At 41.6% G+C, this 24,153-nt stretch overlaps 1 protein-coding gene across 4 annotated transcripts in view; it reads right to left on the bottom strand.

Moving 5' to 3' along the window:
• Window positions 1-24,153, bottom strand: part of lrrc9 (leucine rich repeat containing 9) — a 29,004-nt gene that overhangs the window by 3,394 nt on the left and 1,457 nt on the right. The window contains exons 1-31 of one of the 4 annotated variants that reach the window (XM_020053841.2): window positions 24,117-24,131; window positions 23,095-23,162; window positions 22,464-22,682; window positions 21,341-21,481; window positions 21,168-21,231; window positions 20,994-21,064; window positions 19,753-19,935; window positions 19,360-19,515; window positions 18,951-19,159; window positions 18,660-18,791; window positions 18,355-18,534; window positions 17,413-17,530; window positions 17,191-17,326; window positions 16,964-17,095; window positions 16,670-16,779; window positions 16,216-16,398; window positions 14,001-14,120; window positions 13,706-13,897; window positions 13,484-13,609; window positions 8,194-8,334; window positions 7,901-8,078; window positions 7,485-7,705; window positions 7,223-7,345; window positions 6,992-7,122; window positions 6,777-6,885; window positions 6,536-6,675; window positions 5,410-5,546; window positions 4,762-4,979; window positions 3,855-3,923; window positions 2,439-2,564; window positions 220-397 (exon numbers count right to left, since the gene is read on the bottom strand). In XM_020053841.2, coding sequence (XP_019909400.2) covers window positions 220-397; window positions 2,439-2,564; window positions 3,855-3,923; window positions 4,762-4,979; window positions 5,410-5,546; window positions 6,536-6,675; window positions 6,777-6,885; window positions 6,992-7,122; window positions 7,223-7,345; window positions 7,485-7,705; window positions 7,901-8,078; window positions 8,194-8,334; window positions 13,484-13,609; window positions 13,706-13,897; window positions 14,001-14,120; window positions 16,216-16,398; window positions 16,670-16,779; window positions 16,964-17,095; window positions 17,191-17,326; window positions 17,413-17,530; window positions 18,355-18,534; window positions 18,660-18,791; window positions 18,951-19,159; window positions 19,360-19,515; window positions 19,753-19,935; window positions 20,994-21,064; window positions 21,168-21,231; window positions 21,341-21,481; window positions 22,464-22,682; window positions 23,095-23,151 — 4,300 coding nt within the window. In that variant the 5' untranslated portion in view covers window positions 23,152-23,162; window positions 24,117-24,131. Of the gene's footprint in view, window positions 1-219; window positions 398-2,438; window positions 2,565-3,854; window positions 3,924-4,761; window positions 4,980-5,409; window positions 5,547-6,535; window positions 6,676-6,776; window positions 6,886-6,991; window positions 7,123-7,222; window positions 7,346-7,484; window positions 7,706-7,900; window positions 8,079-8,193; window positions 8,335-13,483; window positions 13,610-13,705; window positions 13,898-14,000; window positions 14,121-16,215; window positions 16,399-16,669; window positions 16,780-16,963; window positions 17,096-17,190; window positions 17,327-17,412; window positions 17,531-18,354; window positions 18,535-18,659; window positions 18,792-18,950; window positions 19,160-19,359; window positions 19,516-19,752; window positions 19,936-20,993; window positions 21,065-21,167; window positions 21,232-21,340; window positions 21,482-22,463; window positions 22,683-23,094; window positions 23,163-23,599; window positions 24,065-24,116; window positions 24,132-24,153 lie in introns of those variants that run through there. The other 3 variants (XM_010878833.3, XM_010878834.3, XM_034297579.1) reach the window with 3 other exon arrangements.

The following is a 24,153-nucleotide window of genomic DNA, read 5'->3' as shown; positions in this document are numbered from 1 at the left end:
ACTATTTTCTATTGAATGTAGTGTTTAAATGATTAGTACATCATTGCATTCTGTTTTCAGTTACATTTTACACAGCATCCCAACATTTTTGGAAACGGGGTGGTACAACATACTTTAAGCTCTGCTCACTATAATGAAACATTACCTTCCTGTTCCTAGACACATGTTGGATGTGGATGTGCTGTTGGTTTGAGATATAAGAGGGAGGGGCTCACTAACATTTTGACACGTCATAGGGCACGGCTTCATCCAGGGGACAGGGGAAGAGGATGTCAGGACTCAGGAAGTGCTGAAATCCTCCACTTAGACTGGTGCCACGTAGAGGGGCAGCCCGGGACATGAGGGGTAACAGGCCAGACAGGTTCATATCCATGCCAGACCCAGAGGTCACAGGCAACTGTTAGGAGAGGGACAGCAAATAATACACCAATGTTATATTACAAAAGGATATACTGTATGAAGCACAATAACACACCAATGTTAAAATACAAGAGGATATACGGTATAAAGCACAATAACACACCAATGTTAAAATATAAGAGGATATACTGTATAAAGCACAATAATACACCAATGTTATATTACAAAAGGATATACTGTATAAAGCACAATAACACACCAATGTTAAAATACAAGAGTATATTCAGTATAAAAGCATAATAACACACCAATAATATAAAATAAGAGGACATACTGTACACAGCATAATAACACACCAATTATATAAATTAAGAGGACATACTGTACACAGCATAATAACACACCAATTATATAAAATAAGAGGACATTCTGTACACAGCATAATAACACACCAATTATATAAAATAAGAGGACATTCTGTACACAGCATAATAACACACCAATTATATAAATTAAGAGGACATACTGTACACAGCATAATAACACACCAATTATATAAAATAAGAGGACAGACTGTACACAACATAGTAACACACCAATAATATAAAATAAGAGGACATACAGCATAATAACACATCAATGATATAAAATAAAGAGGACATACTGTACACAACATAATAACACACCAATGATATAAATTAAGAGGACATACTGTACACAGCATAATAACACACCAATAATATAAAATAAGAGGACATACTGTACACTCACCATACAGTATGTACAGTATGATTCTCACCATTTAACAGTCCACAAACATGACAGAGATTAGATACAAATTATCTCACGAAAAGGAGGCATGCCACTGAATCTACATTTCTTCCTCCAATTATTTGGAAGGTCACTTTACCATAAGTATTCATTGTGAATGGTGGATTAGTTATAATTACTATTTTCACTGACCTGGTGATTACAATATGAGAAACAAAAGGTTTTCCTAAACTTGTAGCCTAATGGAGGGCCCAGTGTTGCTGGTTTACAGGGCGTGGGTCCTTAGGCAAGAAGGTTTAAGACCACTAGTACACAGAAAGCTACTTCAAGTCCACATGGAGTCTCCAACCTCACTTATTAATCTATATCTAGTCCTTCCAACCTCAGGTATTAATCTATATATAATCTTTCCAACCTCACTTATTAATCTATATCTAGTCCTTCCAACCTCAGGTATTAATCTATATATAATCTTTCCAACCTCACTTATTAATCTATATCTAGTCCTTCCAACCTCAGGTATTAATCTATATATAATCTTTCCAACCTCACTTATTAATCTATATCTAGTCCTTCCAACCTCACGTATTAATCTGTCCTGTACTGCCTCCTATCTACACTTCTAACCATAGCTAATAGACCATAGCAAGTGTCTGCTACACCCACACCCTTCTTACAGTATGGATGACCGGACAGCTGCTGAGGTATTCATCTATTAAGAGAAAGCCAATGACCACTCCGTAATAATAATGACAGTTGAATGAAAACAAGAGCCATGAGCCTAAAATGAGGGAGCAGAAGGTTTGGTGTTAATGTTTTATAATGAGAAAGGCCAGGATCCCCAGTCTCTCTTGTTCTCACATCCCTCTGTAATGAGTGGAGGAGGCCGGGCTGGCCTAGCTAACAGGGTGAAAATCCATTGGTACTTTATCGGCCGTACACATTTCATCTAATCAGCAGGATGAAGTGAGCTGGCTTAGGCTGCTTTTAATTCAGCGCTGGAGGAGTATTACTGCCCCAGTCTCCTGTTATGGGGAGATCAACTCAGGCAGACAGAGTGGGAGAGCTACATCCTTGTTATTTAGAGATTGCTGCTAGGCTGTTATATTTCTCTCTGCTTTTTTATATGAAGCTGCATCACAGCAGAAATGACATGGCCCCTTTTATAGAAATGAGGCATTAGTGTCTTTTCAGTTCAGCATCATTAGGTCATTGGGATAACTTTCTTCTGTTAACCATTGCAAATATTAAGACAATATTTTAACCAACACATAGGCAGTGACACAGATCTCTCTCATAGCTCGTACCGGTGCCTCTGTGCAGAGTAATTCAGCCCTGGTCTTCTCCTCCAGGGAGACCACCAGCCCATCCAGAACCTGCAGCCTGGAGAGGCGCAGTACCACCGTCTGCCTATGGAGGGACCGCCGGGCCACCTGACAACAGAAAACACTCGTAGGAATTCAGAGGGAAGGCTGCAAGGCTGTCCTGAATGACTGAACTGGCACGCTCCTTCAGAGTTCACCATCCCAGGAGGCCCCGCTCCCCTTTTTTTCCTAGGGTCCAGCTGATTGCCCTCCCTAGCCCTCCCCTTTTCCTGGGTTCAGCTGATGACACCCTCTGCTCCCCACTGGTTAGGGGACAAGGCCATCATCAGCAGTCAGAGCCCTGTCTGCCCCTACAGGATTCAAGGCTGAGGAGGAGGATGAGATGGTCTGGGCAGAGTACATGGCTGGGATGTCATGCAGCTGACGGCACGAGGTATTGCCTCTGGGGCGGCTGTACACTCTCCACCCTGGCAGGATTAACGCCCCTTGGGGAGGGGATGGGGGATGGGGGCAATGGGGTAAACAGGATGGCCCAGCTGAGCAGGCCTCCATGGATGGCAAGACCCCATCCATGGACTCCAGATGGGTTCTGAGCCTGGGCCAACAGTGTCTGATAACGGGCCTGCCATTTGGTCAGCGGATTTGTCTCCGATGCCGGCCAGTTTGAGGCGCAACAGACGTCCCATCATGTAATCGCTTAATTTAGGACTACAGAGTTGCACTGAGTGTGGTTCAGTGAAAGTAGTCTGTGAGCTTGCCTGTGAGAATCCGCGTGCGGATGTAAATGAGGTCGTAGGATGTGTGTGTTTTCATGTTTTACTGTCCTGGTGAGGACTGAAAATACAACAAGAATAGTAGAACATGGAAAATGTGACCTAGTGTGGATATTTCTCCGGTCCCTAGGTTTAGAGGTTAAGATAAGTATGAAGTGTTCAGGTAGGATTAGAATTAGGAGTTAGGTTTAGGTCAGGAATTGTGGTTTTGTTTTTTGAGGTTAAGATCAGGGTTAGGATAAGGGAGATATGATTTGGAATAGGAACAACTTTGTGTGTCCCTAAAAGGAGAGACATTCCTAAAATGTGTGTGTATGTGCACTTGTGTGTGTACATGTATGTTTGGGTCTCAGTATACAGATCTGAAGTTTTCTCTGGCCTCTAAATAAGACCAGCCAAGTCTACTGAATTACCAATGGAGACACGACTCAGGGGCTTTGCAGTGACAATTGACACATACTGAAATGCAGGTGAAGGAGACCCATGATGGGAATAATTTGACAATTTTTATACTCTCAAGGGGGCAAAACAATTCACTAAGCCCTTGCTTGATTTTAATAATTGTAGCTTACAGTAGACATACATGGTTATATCAACTGGAGGAAACAAAACATTTCATACTCACAGGATTCCCTATGACTGACAGCTCAATCAGTGAGGGAAGGACTTCTAGTTTTTCAAGCTCTGAGATGTCCTACAGGGAATAGAAAAAAAAACATTATACCGTGTGTCCATTACATTACCATAATCTTGCTTTAGCATGTTTCCTAACCTACTAATTTTACACCAGCATACCCCACACTGCGGTACAACAACCATGGAGATTTATCCATTAGGGCCAAACCTCCATCATTTGGAAACTGTGATGGAGGTGGGGGAAGCTGAGGGGAGAGATTACATGTATGATCTCTCATTAATCTCATGAGAGAGTTTGGGCAGGCAAAAGGGGAGCTGGGCGGGGGCGTCGCTCTCCTCCACGATTCGTGACTGAGCTGTGATTCACACCGAGCCTCATTGTGAAGGCTGGTGCTTTGGGGATGATTGCAGCATTTTCATGTCTTAATTGAAAGCATGAAAAGATTAAGGAAGAAAAAGATGGGAAGTGGTGGGGGGAAAAAAAACTATCGACAAAAGTGCAAATCACCCTCCTGGGGAGAGAATGAGATGTAGGCTGAGAGCCTGATTACACTTTGCTTTGATTGTTGGTTTCTGTCCTCATACACAGAGCGCTGACCTTCAATCAATGTTGATTCTCCTTAATACCAGCTACCCCACACATGCCACAGTGGGGTGGTAACCATCTATAATTATGCCACTATACTTTCTCCCACTAGTATGCAAACACCTCAGATCAAATTAAAAATGTAGATGCCAAACGTTCTATACACATGATGAATGCATCACCGTAAATCTGTAACTGCAGCACAGAAAGTTGGACTTTGGTATATATAAATTCACTCCTAATGACTCAGTATTGCCAGAAAGAGTGGTGACCTGTAGTTGCAGGAAAGCGGTAGATTACTGAAGGGTACCTGTATCTTATTCAGGCCCAGGAACAGCCTCCTCAGTCCGATAAGAGGCTGGAGGTGGTTGAGTTCCCGGAGGCGGTTCTCTGCCAGGTGCAGCTCCAGCAGGACAATCTGAACAGAGAAAGAGTTCTCCCCCAGGGCCTTAATCCGGTTCCTATCCAAGACCAGCTCCCGGAGCCGGTGTAGCCCCTCCAAGCCCTCCACCTGGCTGATCTCATTACCTGTGAGGAGAAGGTGGGATACCAAATCAGTACATAATGACAACAGTTACCCCGTTCAAATTTACACATGTCATTCATAAACTTAGATTCTGGGTCAGGGGATCTGTGGAAGTGGAAGGTGCCTCTTCTGCTTGGGATCTGTACGGCTGGTGTGGTTGGTGGTGTTTACAAACATGTCTGGACCGCTTAACAAACACATAACTAGGGCAGAGCCAGGGTCAGGCAGTCACTCAACTGACGAAAACAAGAATCAAATGCAAACAATGCCTGAGAGAAAAAGCTACTGTAATTTCTGTGACCCTTCGCATTGCCCATTTCGTTTCTATTCTTATTGCCTCACCTCCCATCTGGACAAGTCTGAGAGAGCTTGTCCTGTGACTGAGTTTTACCTTTCACAGGCTTTAAAACCTAAAGGAAGTTGTTACAGTACCTTGAAGAAAGAGTGCTTTGAGATTGGTGAGCCTGCTGAGCTGCAGATTGGCCATATTGGAGATGCCATTGTAGCTCAAATGCAGCACCTCCAGGCTGCCCATAAGTGGCTCCAGGCTGTCTGCAGGGCCTGCTTCCCTGAAAGAGAGAGGCAGAATGGGCACTGATCGTTAGCTGCCTCTCTAACTGAATGGACTGCACTTTCTCGCCCCACTGCCCCATTCAGAAGACCAAGGCTCACAGGTGCAATGCAACTCAAGGCAATCACAGCACTGGCCGACCACACAAAAGCCTGACTTCCCGGTCTCCTCCCCAAACCCCCTTCCCAATTTAAATCCTTTTATGTGCCTTTTACTTTATGTGTAAACTCTCCTCTGGTGTTTTTCAATAGTACCAGTGAAAAGGAGATTTGTGCTTTTCTGAGAACAGCTTGCCCATTGTCACTTCAACAGTTAGTGCTGCCCCCAAGTGGCTGAAAGTAGAAATGACACATGAAAGAAGTTCGACACCAACCACAAAGTATACTGAGAAGGCAAACATGCTCAAAGACATTTATGAATTATACACTTCCACACCACAAACTGCATTTGAAAATTGTAGCATTGTATCTATTTCTTCAACACCCTTACCTTACAATTGCCTTTCGTAAAGTAATGCTAGCAAATTAGCAAATTTTCTCCTTTCTGGCACTGATAACTACTTCACTGAGTAAGGTGTACTTACTATTAGCTTGTATGGGTTTCCCACCTAGCCATCCTAACATAAATGTACTAACTGTAGGTCGTTCTGTGGGATTGACAGTGGCTGAGCTAAAGCATCCTCTGTAAGACAAGGGTAAATCCTGAAGACAGGTGGTTTGATTGCATATTTGATGTTCACCCATTTATAACACTCACAAACTACACCAGAACAGAAATGTTGATGTTGAAAATATTTAAAAAATATGAAAAAGTCAACATATTACAAAGGGGTTGGACTGCCCCCACACCATTTTATTATTTGTCAAAACCAATGAAAGATAATATTATAATTTTTTATTGTTTTGCTGTCCTGAAACAAAAATGATGAAACACTATAATGTGAGGCAGAAGATAAGTGACTAAACAATGTTGAAATGACGCTGGTACCTGCTGCCTCTGGCTGAACCCTGCCGGCCATAGCCACTGGAGTTCACCCTCTGGTAGAGAATCTGTCTGCTAGTCAGATGGGCTTGGGCCTTCTGTCCAGGCAGGATGGACTCTATGTGGTTATAGTTTAAATACAGAGCCTACATGGGAGAAAATATTAGACAGATCACAAACAGAAGGTAAGACAAGCTTGTGGGAGACAACTCATCACCCCCTGGGTCAGTCTGGCCAGTTGGCCTACCTTGATGTTGGGCAGGTACACCAGGCCACTAAAGGAGGTGAGATTGTTATGCTCTAAGTTGACACTGCGCAGGTTGTGGAACAGGTCTGCAGGTGCCAGGTCCACCATCCTGGGGAGGGACAAGAAACACTTTACACACATGGCATTTCTACTCTCACAACCAAACTACAGTGGTACTGTGATGTTCTACTATAATGTACAGTACGGTCAATGACCTGATGTCACAAGACTGCAGGTTAAGATCAGCCAGGTCAGAGTAGTTCAAGTGGCCCAGTTTCTCTGTCACCATGTCAGGGGTCAGGCGTCCACCAAACATATCCTTGGCATTCTCAAACTCCGTCATTTCCTATGAAACACAGGTACATCAAGACTTTGTTTCTCTCAATCGGGGAAATAATTGTGATTTATCTTCAAATTATAATGTTTGTATTATAATATCAACTAACCACTGCAATTCCATCCAGCGCCTTCAGTGTAGGTAGGTGGAATACCACATAAATCCTGTAGTTTTCTAGTTTCTCCACTAAAGGATTCCCATACATTTCCAGAATGATTAAGCTAGTCAAAACCTGGAAAAAACAAAGGACAAAAACAACATCTGACTCTCTCCACAGTGTCTATTAGTAAGAGTACACACCAATAGTTGGTTATGTCTCCTTTTGGTTGGTGAGTGTTGTTATCATGTTTGTCTGTGTAAGGACTTCTCACCTTCAGTTGGTAGATGTCCTGTGTGGTGGAGATCATGTTGTTGCCGATGTAAAGCTCCAGGAGGGAGCGGGCCTTCTGCACCCCATACAGGGAGCCAATGCGGTTGTTCTCCACAGACAGGTAGTGCAGGTTGGGCAGCCGGTCCAAGACGGTGCCATCCAGACAGGACAACTTGTTCCCATTCACACTGAGCTTAGTGAGCTGGTGCAGTTTGGACATGCCTGAGAGAACAATGACAGACAGAGATATCTTTCTAATATATCAATGGACATGACTTCCTTATCAACAACAAATAAAGTTATCTACCTTGATGAATCCTAGTGCAGCTAGACCTAAGAGTTCCAAGAGTGTCACTGTGTAAAAGATCTACTGCATGAGCAGATTTTCTAATGAAGCCAACTCTTGACATTACTGACCAACCAGCCTAGAGATGCAGTTGTCATTAAGGGACAACTCCTCCAGATGCTTGCAGTTATCCAGACCCTCCACTTTAGAGATGTCATTGTCATTGAAGGAGGCCCAGCGCAGGTTGACAAGTTTGTCCAGGTTGGTGAGCCTGGAGAGCCTCTGGCTGTCAAGGTTAAGGGCTGTGATCTGCACAGAATTCAGAGGTCACAGAGGGCACTTTAAGAACCCATAAACTACAAAGTGGAAAAGGTACGCTTTCATCCTATACAATATTATGTATGCATGTTCCTGTCTGTTTCACCTTGGTGGTCCAGCCTGGTTCCAGGTCTCCAGTGAGGTTCCATGGTGAGGGGCTGAGTTGATCCAGGAGCTGGGCAGCAGAGAGCAAGCTCAGACAGCGGGGACGCTCACTGTCTGTCCGGGAGTGGGCCAAGAGCGATGCCTGTAGCCAGAATGTTAACCAAACTGAGGAATGGCTACACTCAACACACAAAGAAGCAAAGCCCCACACATCTGAGGACCTCCTTTTCAGTTCATTATTTCATTTGCTTGAGGGATGCAAAACTCTTATTAGTAAAAGTATTGTCGGATTGCTTGCTTTCATTTTACATTTTACAAAAATAAAAAAGATACCAGCAACATGTTTTAAAAAAGCTGGGACCGGGGCAACAAAAGACCGGAAAAGTTGTGTAACACTAAAAACAAAAGCTGGTGGAACATCTCATAACCAATAAAGTTAACTTAATTGGCTGCCATTTCGCCTCCGTGCAAGGAATCTACCATACACAATGCCTGAGGAAAATCTAAAATGACAGCCACCCAGGCTATGGTCTGTTCACACTGCTGCCGTCTGGTAGACGCTACCAGAGAATCGGGCACGCATTTCAGACTCAAAAACAGTTTTTTCCCTCAGGATATAAGGCTCCTCAACCAGCAACACTGATCTATGATCATACTGATCACATGAACATTCCATACTCCCCAATCCTTTCATACTCCCCAATCGTACTCTTTCAAAATGTATGCTAGTTCACATTTTCTTATGTATATTACTGCCATATTTGCCATATCTATTATATCCAATTCTACTACCAATACTGCAGCTAGTTTACAGTACTCTTTTTAAACTGTTGCTATGTACAGTGTTATGTATGTTATTGCTTTATCCTCTTGCTATATTTATGCTGTGTGTAAATGTTTCTTCTTAAGTTCTCACTACTTAGTTGTAGTGTGCTATGACACCATTCATAAGCTTATTGCACTCATATATATCGATAATATTCAATAACTCTACCAATTTCTGCTAGTTTACACTTATGTATATTACTGCCATTCTTGCCATATCTAAATGTTCAAATACTAACCAGATTGCTGCTATATCAATAATACTACCCAGACTGCTGCTAGTTTACAGTACTCTTTTTGTGTAATCTGCTGCTAGTGTACAGTGTTTTGTACATTGTTGCTTTATATGATAATTATTATTATCTAGCTATATTTTTGCTTATATACTCTTCTTCTTAACTCTCACTAAGTAGTTGTCGGGTGCCAAGTCACAAGAATTTCATTGTGCAGTATGACGCTGTGTTGTTTGGTGCATTTGACAAATAAACCTTGAAATGTGAAACTAACTGGCAACAGGTAAGTAACATGATTGGACAAGAGCATCCCAGAGAGGATGAGTCCTTCAGAAGTAAAAATGGGGAGGGATTCAACACTCAGTGAAAGACTGCATGGCAAATAGTGCAACAATTCAAGAATAACATTTCTCAACTTAAATTGCAAATATTTTGGGGATCTCATCATCTACGGTACATAAAATCATTAAAAGATTCAGAGAATCCTGAGAAATCTCTGTATGCAAGGGACAAGGCCGAAAACCAGTATTGGTTGGATGTGATCTTCGAGCCCTCAGGTAGCACTGCATTAAAAACAGACACAATTCTGTAGTAGACATCACTGCATGGGCTAGGAAAGCTGCCGCTTTCTCTGGCCCTGAGCTCATTTAAGATGGGCTGAGGCGAAGTGGAAAACTGTCCACTGGTCTGACAAATCAAAATGCTGCGTCCTCCGGGCTAAAGAAGAGAGGGACCATCTGGTTTCTTATCAGTGCACAGTTCAAAAGCCAGCATCCATGATGGTATGGGGGTGCATTAGTGCGCATGGCATGGGTGACTTGCCCATCTGTGAAAGCACCATTAATGCTGAACAATATATACAAGTTTTGGAGCAACATATGCTGCCATCTAGACAATGTCTTTACCAGGGAAGGCCTTACTTATTTCAGCAAGACAACGCCAAACCACATTCTGTAGGTATTACAAACAGCATGGCTCCGCAGTAATAGAGTCTGGGTGCTAAACTGGCCTGCCTGCAGTCCAGATCTGTCAGCCATTGAAAACATCGGCAGCTCAACAGACCCCAAACTGTTGAGCAGATGAAATCCTATATCAAGCAAGAATGGGAAAACATTTTACTTTCAAAACTACAGCAATTGTTCTCCTCAGTTCCCAAATGCTTACAGAGTGTTGTTAAAACAAGAGGCGATGCAACATAGTGGTGAACATGCCCTGTACCAACTTTTTTGAAACGTGTTACTAGCATCAACTTCAAAATGGGCATATATTTTTCCAAAAACAATAAGATTTCTCAGCTTCAACATTTGATATGTTGTATTTGTACTATTTTCTATTAAATATAGGGATTAAATGACTTGCACATCATTGTATCCTGTTTTCATTTACATTTTACTCAGCGTCACAACATTTTTGGAAACAGGGCTGTAATATGGTGACACTTAAAAGGCTGAATGGAATGCAAAGGTTTCTGTTACAACTATACAAATACCACTTTTTGGTACTTTCATAGCTCTATTCCATTTCTACAGTGGGGAGAACATGTATTTGTGTGATGGTAATTCCATGTATCGACACTCGGAGTAAGGGACACAGAGACAAAGTTCTCTTTGTACATTATAACCGTTTTATTAATTATTATGCACAGAGACTATTATGAGAGACGCGTCAACCGCTTACACACACACAATCGTCTGAGGAGTCTCTAACTCAATATAGCTCATTCAACTGTATATATCACATAGGAAAAAGGGGTGTGGTAAGATGCTGCCATCTGTCTCATGTCAATCAAACACCTTTCCCTTTGTTCTATCACAGAAGTCAAATGCTATCTTCCCCCACCTTATCCTTCCTGCCATAATGTTTACTGTAGTGTTTACCCAAAGGGGCCAACTGACCTTACTCCCCCCAAGGACCACATTCCTGAGGAACAAAAGACTGACACCCTTCTTCTAGGCAGGAGGACATGGCCCAAATACCTGTTAATCCTCTGATATTATACAGACATGTGTGTCACAATCAAAGTAAAGATCTACATATCAGCCAAATGGAAAGACAGACATTTCTCAAATGTACCGTAGTTCAAAATGACCATAACAATTTGATACACTGCCGATTTTGCAGGTTTTCCCACTTACAAAGCATGTAGAAGTCTGTCATTTTTATCATAGGTACTCTTCAACTGTGAGTGACGGAATCTAAAAAAAATCCAGAAAATCTCATTGTATGATTTTTAAGTAATTCATTTGCATTTTATTGCATGACATAAGTATTTGATACATCAGAAAAGCAGAACTTAATATTTGGTACAGAAACCTTTGTTTGCAATTACAGAGATCATATGTTTCCTGTAGTTCTTGACCAGGTTTGCACACACTGCAGCAGGGATTTTGGCCCACTCCTCCATACAGATCCTTCAGGTTTCGGGGCTGTCGCTGGGCAATACAGACTTTCAGCTCCCTCCAAAGATTTTCTACTGGGTTCAGGTCTGGAGACTGGCTAGGCCACTCCAGGACCTTGAGATGCTTCTTACGGAGCCACTCCTTAGTTGCCCTGGCTGTGTGTTTTGGGTCGTTGTCATGCTGGAAGACCCAGCCACGACCCATCTTCAATGCTCTTACTGAGGGAAGAAGGTTGTTGGCCAAGATCTTGCGATACATGGCCCCAAAGAATGATTATTTCCACCTCCATGCTTCACGGTTGGGATGGTGTTCTTAGGGTTGTACCCATCCTAATTCTTCCTCCAAACACGGCGAGTGGAGTTTACACCAAAAAGCTCTATTTATGTCTCATCAGACCACATGACCTTCTCCCATTCCTCCTCTGGATCATTCAGATGGTCATTGGCAAACTTCAGACGGGCCTGGACATGCGCTGGCTTGAGCAGGGGGACCTTGCGTGCGCTGCAAGATTTTAATCCATGATGGCGTAGTGTGTTACTAATGGTTTTCTTTGAGACTGTGGGGTCAGCTCTCTTCAGGTCATTGACCAGGTCCTGCCGTGTAGTTCTGGGCTGATCCCTCACCTTCCTCATGATCATTGATGCCCCACGAGGTGAGATATTGCATGGAGCCCCAGACCGAGGGAGATTGACCGTCATCTTGAACTTCTTCCATTTTCTAATAATTGCGCCAACAGTTGTTGCCTTCTCATCAAGCTGCCTGTAGCCCATCCCAGCATTGTGCAGGTCTACAATTTTATCCCAGATGTCCTTACACAGCTCTCTGGTCTTGGCCATTGTGGAGAGGTTGGAGTCTGTTTGATTGAGTGTGTGGACAGGTGTCTTTTATACAGGTAACGAGTTCAAGCAGGTGCAGTTAATACTGGTAATGAGTGGAGAACAGGAGGGCTTCTTAAAGAAAAACTAAGAGCCGGAATTCTTACTGGTTGGTAGGTGATCAAATACTTATGTCATGCAATAAAATGCAAATTAATTATTTAAAAATCAAACAATGTGGTTTTCTAGATTTTTGTTTTAGATTCTGTCTCTCACAGCTGAAGTGTACCTATGATAAGAATTACAGACCTCTACATGCTTTGTAAGTAGGACAACCTGCAAAATCGGCAGTGTATCAAATACTTGTTCACCCCACTGTATATATTCAAAGGAACTCTCTAATCCTTGCAGATGACAACATAAAATGACTGTGCCACCACTATGCTTGAAAATATGGTACTCAATGTCGGGTTGGATTTGCCCCAAAACAATGCTTTTCATTCAGGACACACTGCCATCCTATTCCATGTTGTTAACCTATCCTCAGACTAATTATCAACGCCATTAAACCTCACAACCGTTTTAAAATGACTTGGCCTCCTGATAAAATCCCTGTATTATATCCTCACTGACACCTCAACATAAGGGTAGAGTTCTCATTGACTCCTCAACATAACGGTAGAGTTCTCATTGACTCCTCAACATAAGGGTAGAGTTCTCATTGACCCCTCAACATAACGGTAGAGTTCTCATTGACTCCTCAACATAAGGGTAGAGTTCTCATTGACTCCAGACATTTTCACCTAAATCGTTTATTAATTTGTAACACTTTCTAAAAATGAAATTCCACTTGGACAGTAAGGGTAACAAAATGGTTGTCAGGGCAAAAAATCCCAGGAACCATAATGGAAAAACACTGTGTGTAGATCACTGACACAAAACCTAATTTTGATCCATTTTAAATTCAGACTGTAATACAAAAAAAGGAACATGAAATACAGTACCTTGTCATTTCCTACCTGGGTTATTTTGGAGCCTGCAGCCATTTTGACAGCAGCAGCTGCCTCTTCCTCTGTCACCAGCACATCGTCCAGGTGTGTGAGGGTTATGAGACGTCCCAGAACCGCCAACCGAACTCCATCGGGCTGGGGAAAAACACCACTGTCACTTCACCAAGTCCTCCAGTCGTCCCTATGTTGACAGGCCCACGATGAAGCTGGTGTCGGTGTTCGTAGCTTTACCCTGTGCCATGGGTTGTGGCGGGTGTCTAGTTTCAGCAGGGATGGGGCATGTTTCCGCAGCACAGCTGATTCCTCCCGGGCCTGGGTCAGCTGGTTCCAGCGCAGGTCCAGCTGTCTGAGCCGCCCCAGCCCCCTCAGTCCCTCCAGGGTCTGCAGGCGGTTGTAACTGGCGTCCACAAACTCCAGGCTGCTCTGGATGAACAAAGAGGAACTTCACAGAACACATTCATTGCACGTACAACGATAAATGAAGCTTGGTTAACCTTAACGGCCTGACCTACCCGTCTGAACTCACCATGTGGGAGATGTCATCCAGTTGTGTGAATTCGTTGAAGCTGATGGTCAGGTGGCGTAGGGCTGTCAGATGAGAAATCTCCTTCAGCTTATTTAGGCTGTTGCCATGGAGATTCAAAACCTTTGACACAGAAGAAAATTTGAATAAGTGGGGCACGGGCACAGTGGAGACAGGATATCATAACTGTGTTAAAGAGAATGAACAGAAAACCATCTAAAAATGGCATTCAGTCCAATTCCAGAATTTTTTATGGTACAGCAGCTAGATGGAAACCACTCCTGAGTAAAAAGCATTTGACACGCTGCCTGAAGGACTCTGTGAAGACTCTGTAACTATTTACTGATACATTTTCATTTTCCAATCATTATTGCGCATTTATTATATTCATATTTGTTACAAACATTGTACATTTCATTATTTCTATTGTTGTGGCACTGTTGTGAGGTAAACCTTTTGTTGAATGGTCCATCCTCTTATTATCTTGGACAATATACACTCACCTAAAGGATTATTAGGAACACCTGTTCAATTTCTCATTAATGCAATTACCTAATCAACCAATCACATGGCAGTTGCTTCAATGCATTTAGGGGTGTGGTCCTGGTCAAGACAATCTCCTGAACTCCAAACTGAATGTCAGAATGGGAAAGAAAGGTGATTTAAGCAATTTTGAGCGTGGCATGGTTGTTGGTGCCAGACAGGCCGGTCTGAGTATTGCACAATCTTCTCAGTTACTGGGATTTTCACGCACAACCATTTCTAGGGTTTACAAAGAATGGTGTGAAAAGGGAAAAACATCCAGTATGCGGCAGTCCTGTGGGCGAAAATGCCTTGTTGATGCTAGAGGTCAGAGGAGAATGGGCCGACTGATTCAAGCTGATAGAAGAGCAACTTTGACTGAAATAACCACTCGTTACAACCGAGGTATGCAGCAAAGCATTTGTGAAGCCACAACATGCACAACCTTGAGGCGGATGGGCTACAACAGCAGAAGACCCCACTGGGTACCACTCATCTCCATTACAAATAGGAAAAAGAGGCTACAATTTGCATGAGCTCACCAAAATTGGACAGTTGAAGACTGGAAGAATGTTGCCTGGTCTGATGAGTCTCAATTTCTGTTGAGACATTCAGATGGTAGAGTCAGAATTTGGCGTTAACAGAATGAGAACATGGATCCATCATGCCTTGTTACCACTGTGCAGGCTGGTGGTGGTGGTGTAATGGTGTGGGGGATGTTTTCTTGGCACACTTTAGGCCCCTTAGTGCCAATTGGGCATCATTTAAATGCCACGGCCTACCTGAGCATTGTTTCTGACCATGTCCATCCCTTTATGACCACCATGTACCCATCCTCTGATGGCTACTTCCAGCAGGATAATGCACCATGTCACAAAGCTCAAATCATTTCAAATTGGTTTCTTGAACATGACAATGAGTTCACTGCACTGAAATGGCCCCCACAGTCACCAGATCTCAACCCAATAGAGCATCTTTGGGATGTGGTGGAACGGGAGCTTCGTGCCCTGGATGTGCATCCCACAAATCTCCATCAACTGCAAGATGCTATCCTATCAATATGGGCCAACATTTCTAAAGAATGCTTTCAGCACCTTGTTGAATCAATGCCACGTACAATTAAGGCAGTTCTGAAGGCAAAAGGGGGTCAAACAGTATGGTGTTCCTAATAATCCTTTAGGTGAGTGTATTATATCGCTTTGAATGTTGCAAGACGATTTTTGTGCTAGTTATCTATATGTGCACACAAAAAACATAACTAGTTCTTCAGTTTTTTTCTAAACAGAGCCACACGTTTTGTTTAGCATGCATTTCCATGACTGAGCACTAAATTACACAATGTAAATACACTGTGTTCCTAGCTAGCCCCATGTATAGGCTATCCAAAGTCAAACAATCACTCACAGGTAGCTAAAGCTAATTGGAAAATGACATTAGCTAGCTTAATAGCCTCCCTCTAGACACAAGACCTGGCTAGACTGTTTTATCTTCAGTGTCTGTAACTGTTTACTGCAACATTTGGCATAATAAATCCAAATGCTTCTCACATGCAAAAGCACACTCAAACAGCATCAACAACACTGCCAGCCACTAGGACAAAAATCTTGTTCCCTCGTTGTATTTCTTAAGAGGCATGAATCCAAAGATTCATCAGTCTGATTATCTCCCATTCAAACTCAGAAGACTCCACCCTTACAGTGATCTGACTGAGAAAATTTGCTCTGGCCACGTGGAGTAAAGTTTTCTCATCCAGACTGAGCATCTTGGGACGCGGTTTGAGCATGGGCTCCATGTTCAGTGTCTCCTCGTCAAGGTTGATATCGTCAGAGAAAGGGTTCTCTGTCTGGCTGGGTTTAACGAACACAGTCTGGGCTTGGTCCTGAAAGGTGAGAAAACATCAGTGACTGTAGTGGTAAAAGGCAGGTACAGTACTGAACATCACAGAGGAACGTTTATGAACACTGATAGGACTATATACATAAAGAAAGTAATAATGAAAAGGCATATGCAACTAAAAACACTAATAATGTATTACCCACCCTACCCAAGATCAGTGGTTCTCTAATGTTTTACACCGCATACCACTTCAAAAAATATTTCACTGCATATATATCCACTAAAGGGAGCACCGCTTGTTGGGTTTTCAGTACCTTTGTGATATACTCAAAGTCAATGAGGTACTCGGGCAGGATCAGCTCATGGTCAAACACGAACCACAGACTCTGTCTCAGAGTGCAGTCACATTCACTGTGCACCAAACCTGGCAGGGGGTGGATTTAACAGTTTCTTTTTTTAAATACCAACTTTTTAAATAATAAGTTCTCAACTACTGAAGTTAAATATTGAGTTCATAAATGTGAATACATGCACATGTTGCTCACTGGAGAATGAAAACTATCTGGTACCACGACAAAGCTGGTTGAAATATTTTGACATGACATTACCACCACTGGTCTGTTCCAGGCCCACACTACGGTAAACAGAGTGAGCTTTGGGATATTTGCAGGGATCCACTGAATCCCCTTCTCGAACCGGGAAGCTGCGTCCCAGGAACACTTTGGACACAATTATCTGACCTGGAAAACAGGAGAAAGGTTAGCAGCATTCCATTTTAGTTTCTCTGACAAAGGTCATTGAAGTTTGTAAAATAATCTGATGAGAAGATACAGACCATGCCTGAAAAGTTGTGTGTCTACACTCTGCTTAGAGTTGCTTTGGTTAGCCTGTCGCTGTGTGTACTCAATCCTAGGCCTGTCTGTCACACTCAGGCTGTTAGACAAGGGAACAGCTGTCTCTCTGCCCAGAGCCTAAAAAGACACAACTCACAATCATAAGACCTAATGCAACAGCCCAGTCTCACATATAATGTTGTGCAAATAACCAATATGCGTACCTTAAACATATCTGCTGTTTTAAAGCCATCCTCTGGAATGCGCAAGATCTCATTCGTTTCACTGGTTCTTTCAGGATCAGACACATAGAATAGGTACTCCAACCATCGTTTGTAATTCCTGCAGATTGTATTTGACCAGGTTAAAGCTCTTCTGACAACATGCTATGATTATATGATTAGATGTGATGAGTAGACATGATATGTATAGATATAATGGGTAGATAGGATATGTATAGATATAATGAGTAGATAGGATATGTATAGACATAATGAGTAGATAGGATATTTATAGATATAATGGGTAGATAGGATATGTATAGATATAATGGGTAGATAGGATATGTATAGATATAATGAGTAGATAGGATATGTGTAGATATAATGAGTAGATAGGATATGTATAGATATAATGAGTAGATAGGATATGTATAGATATAATGAGTAGATAGGATATGTATAGATATAATAAGTAGATAGGATATGTATAGATATAATGGGTAGATAGGATATGTATAGATATAATGAGTAGATAGGATATGTATAGATATAATGAGTAGATAGGATATGTATAGACATAATGAGTAGATAGGATATGTATAGACACTGCATAGCAGAAGGGAACCTGGTTATTCATTTTTACAGCTGATCATTCTTGAAAACATTTAAATGGAAGAAAACAAGGAGGCTGAGTTGTAAAAATACAGTTAATTGAACAGGTGAATGAGGAAAACAGCACTTAACACCTTTTGTATTACTTTGACCATATATAAAATGACTTATGTTTCTACATATTAGCCTCTGTTGTTTGTCAATGCCATCATTTCTGATTTGGACACAGAACACTGAGGACATGAAGTGAATATTACAGAATAAACAAAGGCTGTGGGTAGAAGAAAGAGGTGCCATTTTAAGATTTGACAGTTCATTGTGGTTTTCACTCACTGCGAAAACACTGTTGACTCCTCGCTGGCCAATAGCGTGTGAAGTTTGTCCTCGAAGCGAAGTCGCAGGGCGCGGTTATGGATGCGGACAACACGGTTGATCCTGATGCCAGTGACACCATAGGCCTTGTAGTCCCACGCACAGAAACGGGACAGAAGAAGGTCATAGCAAGAAGTAAACCTGTTCAAAAGAAAGGAAACAGTGGACTCAACCGAATGCATCAAATGACACAAATCCCTCACCCAAAAACCTCTCCACAGATGAGGTAGACTAATAATGCCACTTAAGTAGGAGGTCATGTGTACCAGGGGTCAGTGGAGCTGCCCTCTTCAAAACGAATATTCCCCACTGTCTCAAGCTCCATCAGCAGAAAGTGGATCATCTGCTCATTTCTGCTGGTGACCAGGGCCAAGTCCTGCTGGTACCAGGACTCAATTCTGCAAACAACAAAAAACACTCTACTTTCACACTTTCACACATCATTCATTTTGCCACTAGAAAGCTTACATGAAAAGAACAATGGCAAACTGTATTTAGCCCCTCTAAACCCAGTCTCTCTTGGAGGTCTAATCCATGATTAATGTGTACAAACTCACTCTTCCAGCCTCCTGTTCCACAGTTTCAACCTCTCCTTCAGGGCGTCCAGCTTGGAGAGGATCTTGTGTTCCAGGTCGGTGTAGCGGGTGATGTCAACAGGGGTGTCACTGTGGTCCCCTGAGCCCTCACTCAGCGGAGACGGTCCTTCATCCCAGGTACGGCCTGACCTCGTACACAGGGCCTGCACCTCCGACAGCTCACACTCCAGCTGCTCAAGACAACCCCACAGAAGATATACTAAGCAAGACTTTAAACGTATTGCCCAGGGCCGGCTACAGGCATAAGCAACATAAGGGGCCCTCCGACTACTAGGGAGCCCCCTACCAATAGGGGAGAGGGGCCCCCAAATGAAATTTTGTTTAAGGCCCCCAAAAGGGGCCTTAAACAAAGGCATGGTGTTGTACTAACACTTTTGATGGTGAAATGAAGTGTTTTGATCCGGTCCTCCGGAAGCTGAAGGAGATTCCTTTTGTTCTCCAGCAGATTAGCCTGGGTCTTTGAAAGGTTCCTTTTGGCTGCCCGCACACGCATGTTGTAGTACATTATCTTCTTCATCACTGTTGACTATAAGAAACAGATGTCACAAAGGACCGCACAGTATGCAGTGGTCCCCTTTCTTCCAACCATGTGTTCAGTTCATTAGACAGTCATTACACCTAAACATTAAAGGATGTGAAATAACTGAAAAACGCATCAGTCTTCAATGATTAGGTACTCATTAAACAAATACTGCAGTCTCTCATGATTAAATAATATCAGAGAGAAAAAGTAGCCACGGTTACAGGTTGCGAAAGCCTGTACCTCAGCAGCGTCCTTCACTTGCTTGCTAGAGACGTCGTAGGTGTCGAGGCGCTGGAGCCCTGGCATGTGATAGAGCACGTGGGTGGCATAGTTGCACAGCAGACACACTGGGGAGGGGCTCGACTGGGGGTCCTTCAGCCCCAACTCCCTCAGACAGGGCAGGTGGGCAAGCAGGGTCAGCTCCTGTTACACACCAGAAGAGCACGTTGATGCTTAGGGGGCAACATAGAAACGTTGAGAACAGTAACGTTTTAAAATACTTAACTGAAAAGGGCACAACCCTGATTGGCAGCCCACTCCACTTGAGGTTTAAAAAAGGCTTCTGAAGTTTGTCATTTACACTTTAAAATGCCAGACTTGATTTTCCTTTATGGAAAAACATTTCAACACATACAAACAATTTTTAGAATTATAATGGCTCCTATGGGCCAATTTTGCAGACACTTTTAAAGGCTAGTCCATGACTAAAGAAAATCAAGCTCAATCGAGAACTCCTAAAAAATAAAGCTTTAAGGAGAACTCCATTTAGCATGATTTTTTAGGAGTTCTTGATTGAGCTTGATTTTTTTGTCCTAGACTAGGCTTCATCTCCATCCACAAAATTGGCCCATAGGATCTAATATGATTAAAAAAAAGGTCTACATTTTATTATTTATAAAAAAAAGGTCTACTTAATTTTATTATTACATAGATGCCTTGTTGAACAAATGAACAACACAGGTAATTATTGCAGTCATTTGCGTTGGTTTGGATGAAAATGATTGTTTAAGGTTTTAAAGGGCTAGATTTATTTTATTCAAACATACTTACAACATAGGCACCTAAAATTGTAATATTACATGATAAAATATAAAGATGGAAATCTTCCAATGAATTATAAACCTATAAACAATAGTGCTTCAACATAATATTATAGATTTGCTGTAATCAGATTTTAAAAATCAAAGACTGGGAAAACAGAAAACTATGAAAATTGACAGTCAAACAAAAGAAATAACCAATCCAAACAATAGCCAATCTCTTCCATTGTTGGGTAACTAATTTACATTGTTTACTACAGGATAAAGGTTTGAATTAATGATAATATACATCAATATATAAAATATTATAGATAATGCAATCAATATATTTGACTGAGAAGCAAACCTGCTGACAATGCCTGCAAAGGTAATAATCAGTATCAGATTTAGGAAGTTAAAAGGATTATTATTTTTTTTTAATTAGTAAATGTTTTTTCTTACCTTAAAGGAGCAGATCTTGTTCCCAGATAAATTAAGATTTTCAAGGCTGATATTAGAATCAAGACTGTGTCCTGTGAAATTGTTATAATGACATTGTTACAAATGTCATTATAACATTAATCAATGATGTAATCTGTCAAATTTACAGCCACTTGAAATAAAATGTCAACCAACCAATCTTCTCAATGCCATTGTCAGCTAGGTTCAGCTCTCTCAGATTTTTTAGGGTGTTCAATCCCTGTAAACAGTTAGGAAGAAAACATAAGACATCTCAGCAAAAAAAAAACATATTACATATTATCAGATAATTTACAAACAAAACACATGCCACAGAAAAGTATCCATACCTCTATGTGAGTGATTAAGTTATTGTTAAGCCACAGAACCTGTAGATTGACAAGTGACTCCAAATTCTCAATCACATTGATCTGGTTGTCGTAGAGGTACAACTTCTGTAGTTGATGGCAATTTTGAAGTGCAGAAATGCCCTGCAATAATGAAAATAAATCCCCCCCAAAAATGGATTTGTATTAAAGATAATAAAGCAAATCAAAAGTTGATTACAGTTATTTTTAAAACATTTTGCATGGCATTCTCGTGTTAAGACACCAAAGAATGACAATATACATTCAGTGGTCAATTTATTAGGTACACCTTTCAGTATTGGGTTGGACCCCTTTAGGGGCTTGGATTACACATGATGTCAGAAACACTCCAATGATGGCATAACAAATTAATATAGACTGGATGGGGGTACATTTACATCTACGTGAGTAGAGGAGTGAATCATGCATGCTTGCGACGCTCCAGTGCTGATGGACACAGAGTACAAAATGTACAAGCCTATCTTTGAGTGTAGCGACTTGTAGGTCAGGAAGTCAGGGATCCACTGTCTAGCAGAGCCAGAGACATTAAGCTAGGAGAGTTTGTCTTATAGTCATGTTTGGATGATGGACAACTAACAGTATCCTTGCCTACATCAATGTATTGTCTTTGGGTTCCGACTGTTTTTAATGCTCTGTTACTTCCTTGAATGTCTCTTGCCTGTTGGCCCGCACAATTCTTAGTATTCTCCTTCAACCATCATTCTGGATCTGGATGTTTTTGTTTGTTTCAATATTCTTGGTAAACCCTATATATTGTAGTATGTGAAAAGCCTGAGAGAAAGGTCCTTTCTGAGATTCTGGAACAGACGCATCAGGCACAGAGGATTCTGACATGCTAAAAGTCACTTGGGTCATTTGTTTTGCCAATTCTAACATTCAATTATCTAAATGGTCAAATCCCTGTCTGACTGCTTTATTTAGCAAGCCTCACTGACTGTATGAGTAATGGATTTTGTGAACATGGTGGTGTACCTAATAGACTGTACACTAAGAGTAATTCTTTTTAAGATATGTTTTAGATTAAAACTCTACACACATCCCCAAGATGCCATAACGGAGGAGTGAAGAGAAACCCTGATCTTACGGTAAGCTTGCATTCCACCACCCAGAGTTCCTGAAGCAGGGGGCAGGACTCAAGACCTTGAATGTGGCTGATATTCTGGCCAACCACGGTGAGCTGGCAGAGACAGGGAAAAAGAGAGAGCCCAACCATACGTGGATAACCTGAGAAGAAGACCTCCAGAGATGTGATGCTGCTACCTTCCAGAGGTATCTTCTCATAAGACACGCCGTTCACAATGCACTGTTAAAGTACAAAAAACAGGGTCTCACATTCCAAACACAGGGACTCCACAGACATAAAGTTAGAGGGAAAGATACAATGGTGAGTTACATTCACAGCTACAGATTGCAAATCTTGGCTGAAATTCTAGCTGGTCTGTAATAACTAGCCTTGCTAGTATGTAAAATTATTCACTCTTAATTCTACTTGATAATACTAAATTAAGATAAGTGATAACTTGCAAAGTTGCACAGTTAGCACCATCATGATCTACCCATTCCCTAATTTACCCGTAGTTAGTTAACTTTTATCTAGCGATTAACCTATCCAGATATAGGCTTATGCCAATACTGTAATTCATGATTCCTCCTTGCCTCTCTCTCTCTCTCTGTCAGTTCAAAGTTGCCTAATGTAACAAACAAATGACACTGACCAATTCTTTGATAACCTCGTCGTCACCACTGTGTCTTTGCTTTTCACTCTGTGTCATACTTTTCTCTGCTGAAATAAAAGCAACATTTGTTTAAGTCAAAGAGACAGAGTTGAAGGCTCAAATTAGACTGTCTTGAATTGGGGTCTGGAGGGGATTTCTGGAGGTTAATAAAGTTTATGCTTCACAACATATCAGACACTAGCGTTATCTAAAAACAGTATAGAACAAATAAGTTAGTTACAAGAATTTGTACACAAATTAGGCTTCAATAATTTCACTTAATTAACAAAAGGGTGATAAAAATTTAACAACAACTAATAAGTAATTTGTCTGACTCTCAAGTGTCTGTACTTTGCTCACTTAGCTAGCTAGCTAACTGTTAGTTTTCTATTCACAAACTTAGCTAGGTAGCTAAAGTTACAGCAATAACGTCGTTACAGTACATAGCCTAAGCACTGTAGCACCAACTAGCGTGTACCGTTAATGCAAATACAACGTTACTTACATTGAACCTGTAACAAAAGTTCACTTGTCAAGTCAGACCACAAATGTCAAACCAGTCTCAGACATTCTGTTATAATTGCTAAATAGGAGTATAGCAAGCTGAAACACCGTGACACTAGCATCCACCAGCAGGGCTTGTTTGACATCAACACGTATCTAGGGAAGTGCGGCTTCGTTGCTTAGGAAAACGATGGGCGTTTGTTTCCTTGTTAGCGCAAGTCATGAAAGCAATCCAGGTTTTGGTTTAGCTTCAATAGCACGTTTACCATCGCATTAAATTAAGCAGCATGACTTATATATGAATAGTATAAATTACTTTGGTAAGATTCTCCATCAATTTGAGATCATTTCTGAGTTTTTGGAACTTACGTTAGCAGTTCCGTGTCTTGAATAGGGTCACACATGCTAGAAATTTATCATTTGTAAACTGTGCCAGGGTAATAAACCAAAGCATGGACTGCTGTCATACCACGTTCATATATTTATTTACAGTTAATGGAAACCAACTGAATGCGTACTTTGGAATTTGTGAGCTGTCTTTCCCTAGTTTTACTT

Source organism: Esox lucius, chromosome 15 (assembly GCF_011004845.1).
Source record: "Esox lucius isolate fEsoLuc1 chromosome 15, fEsoLuc1.pri, whole genome shotgun sequence".
NCBI classification, from domain to species: domain Eukaryota; kingdom Metazoa; phylum Chordata; class Actinopteri; order Esociformes; family Esocidae; genus Esox; species Esox lucius.
The sequence above is the reverse complement of the archived record's forward strand: the minus strand, read 5'-3'. Positions and strand labels throughout refer to the sequence as shown.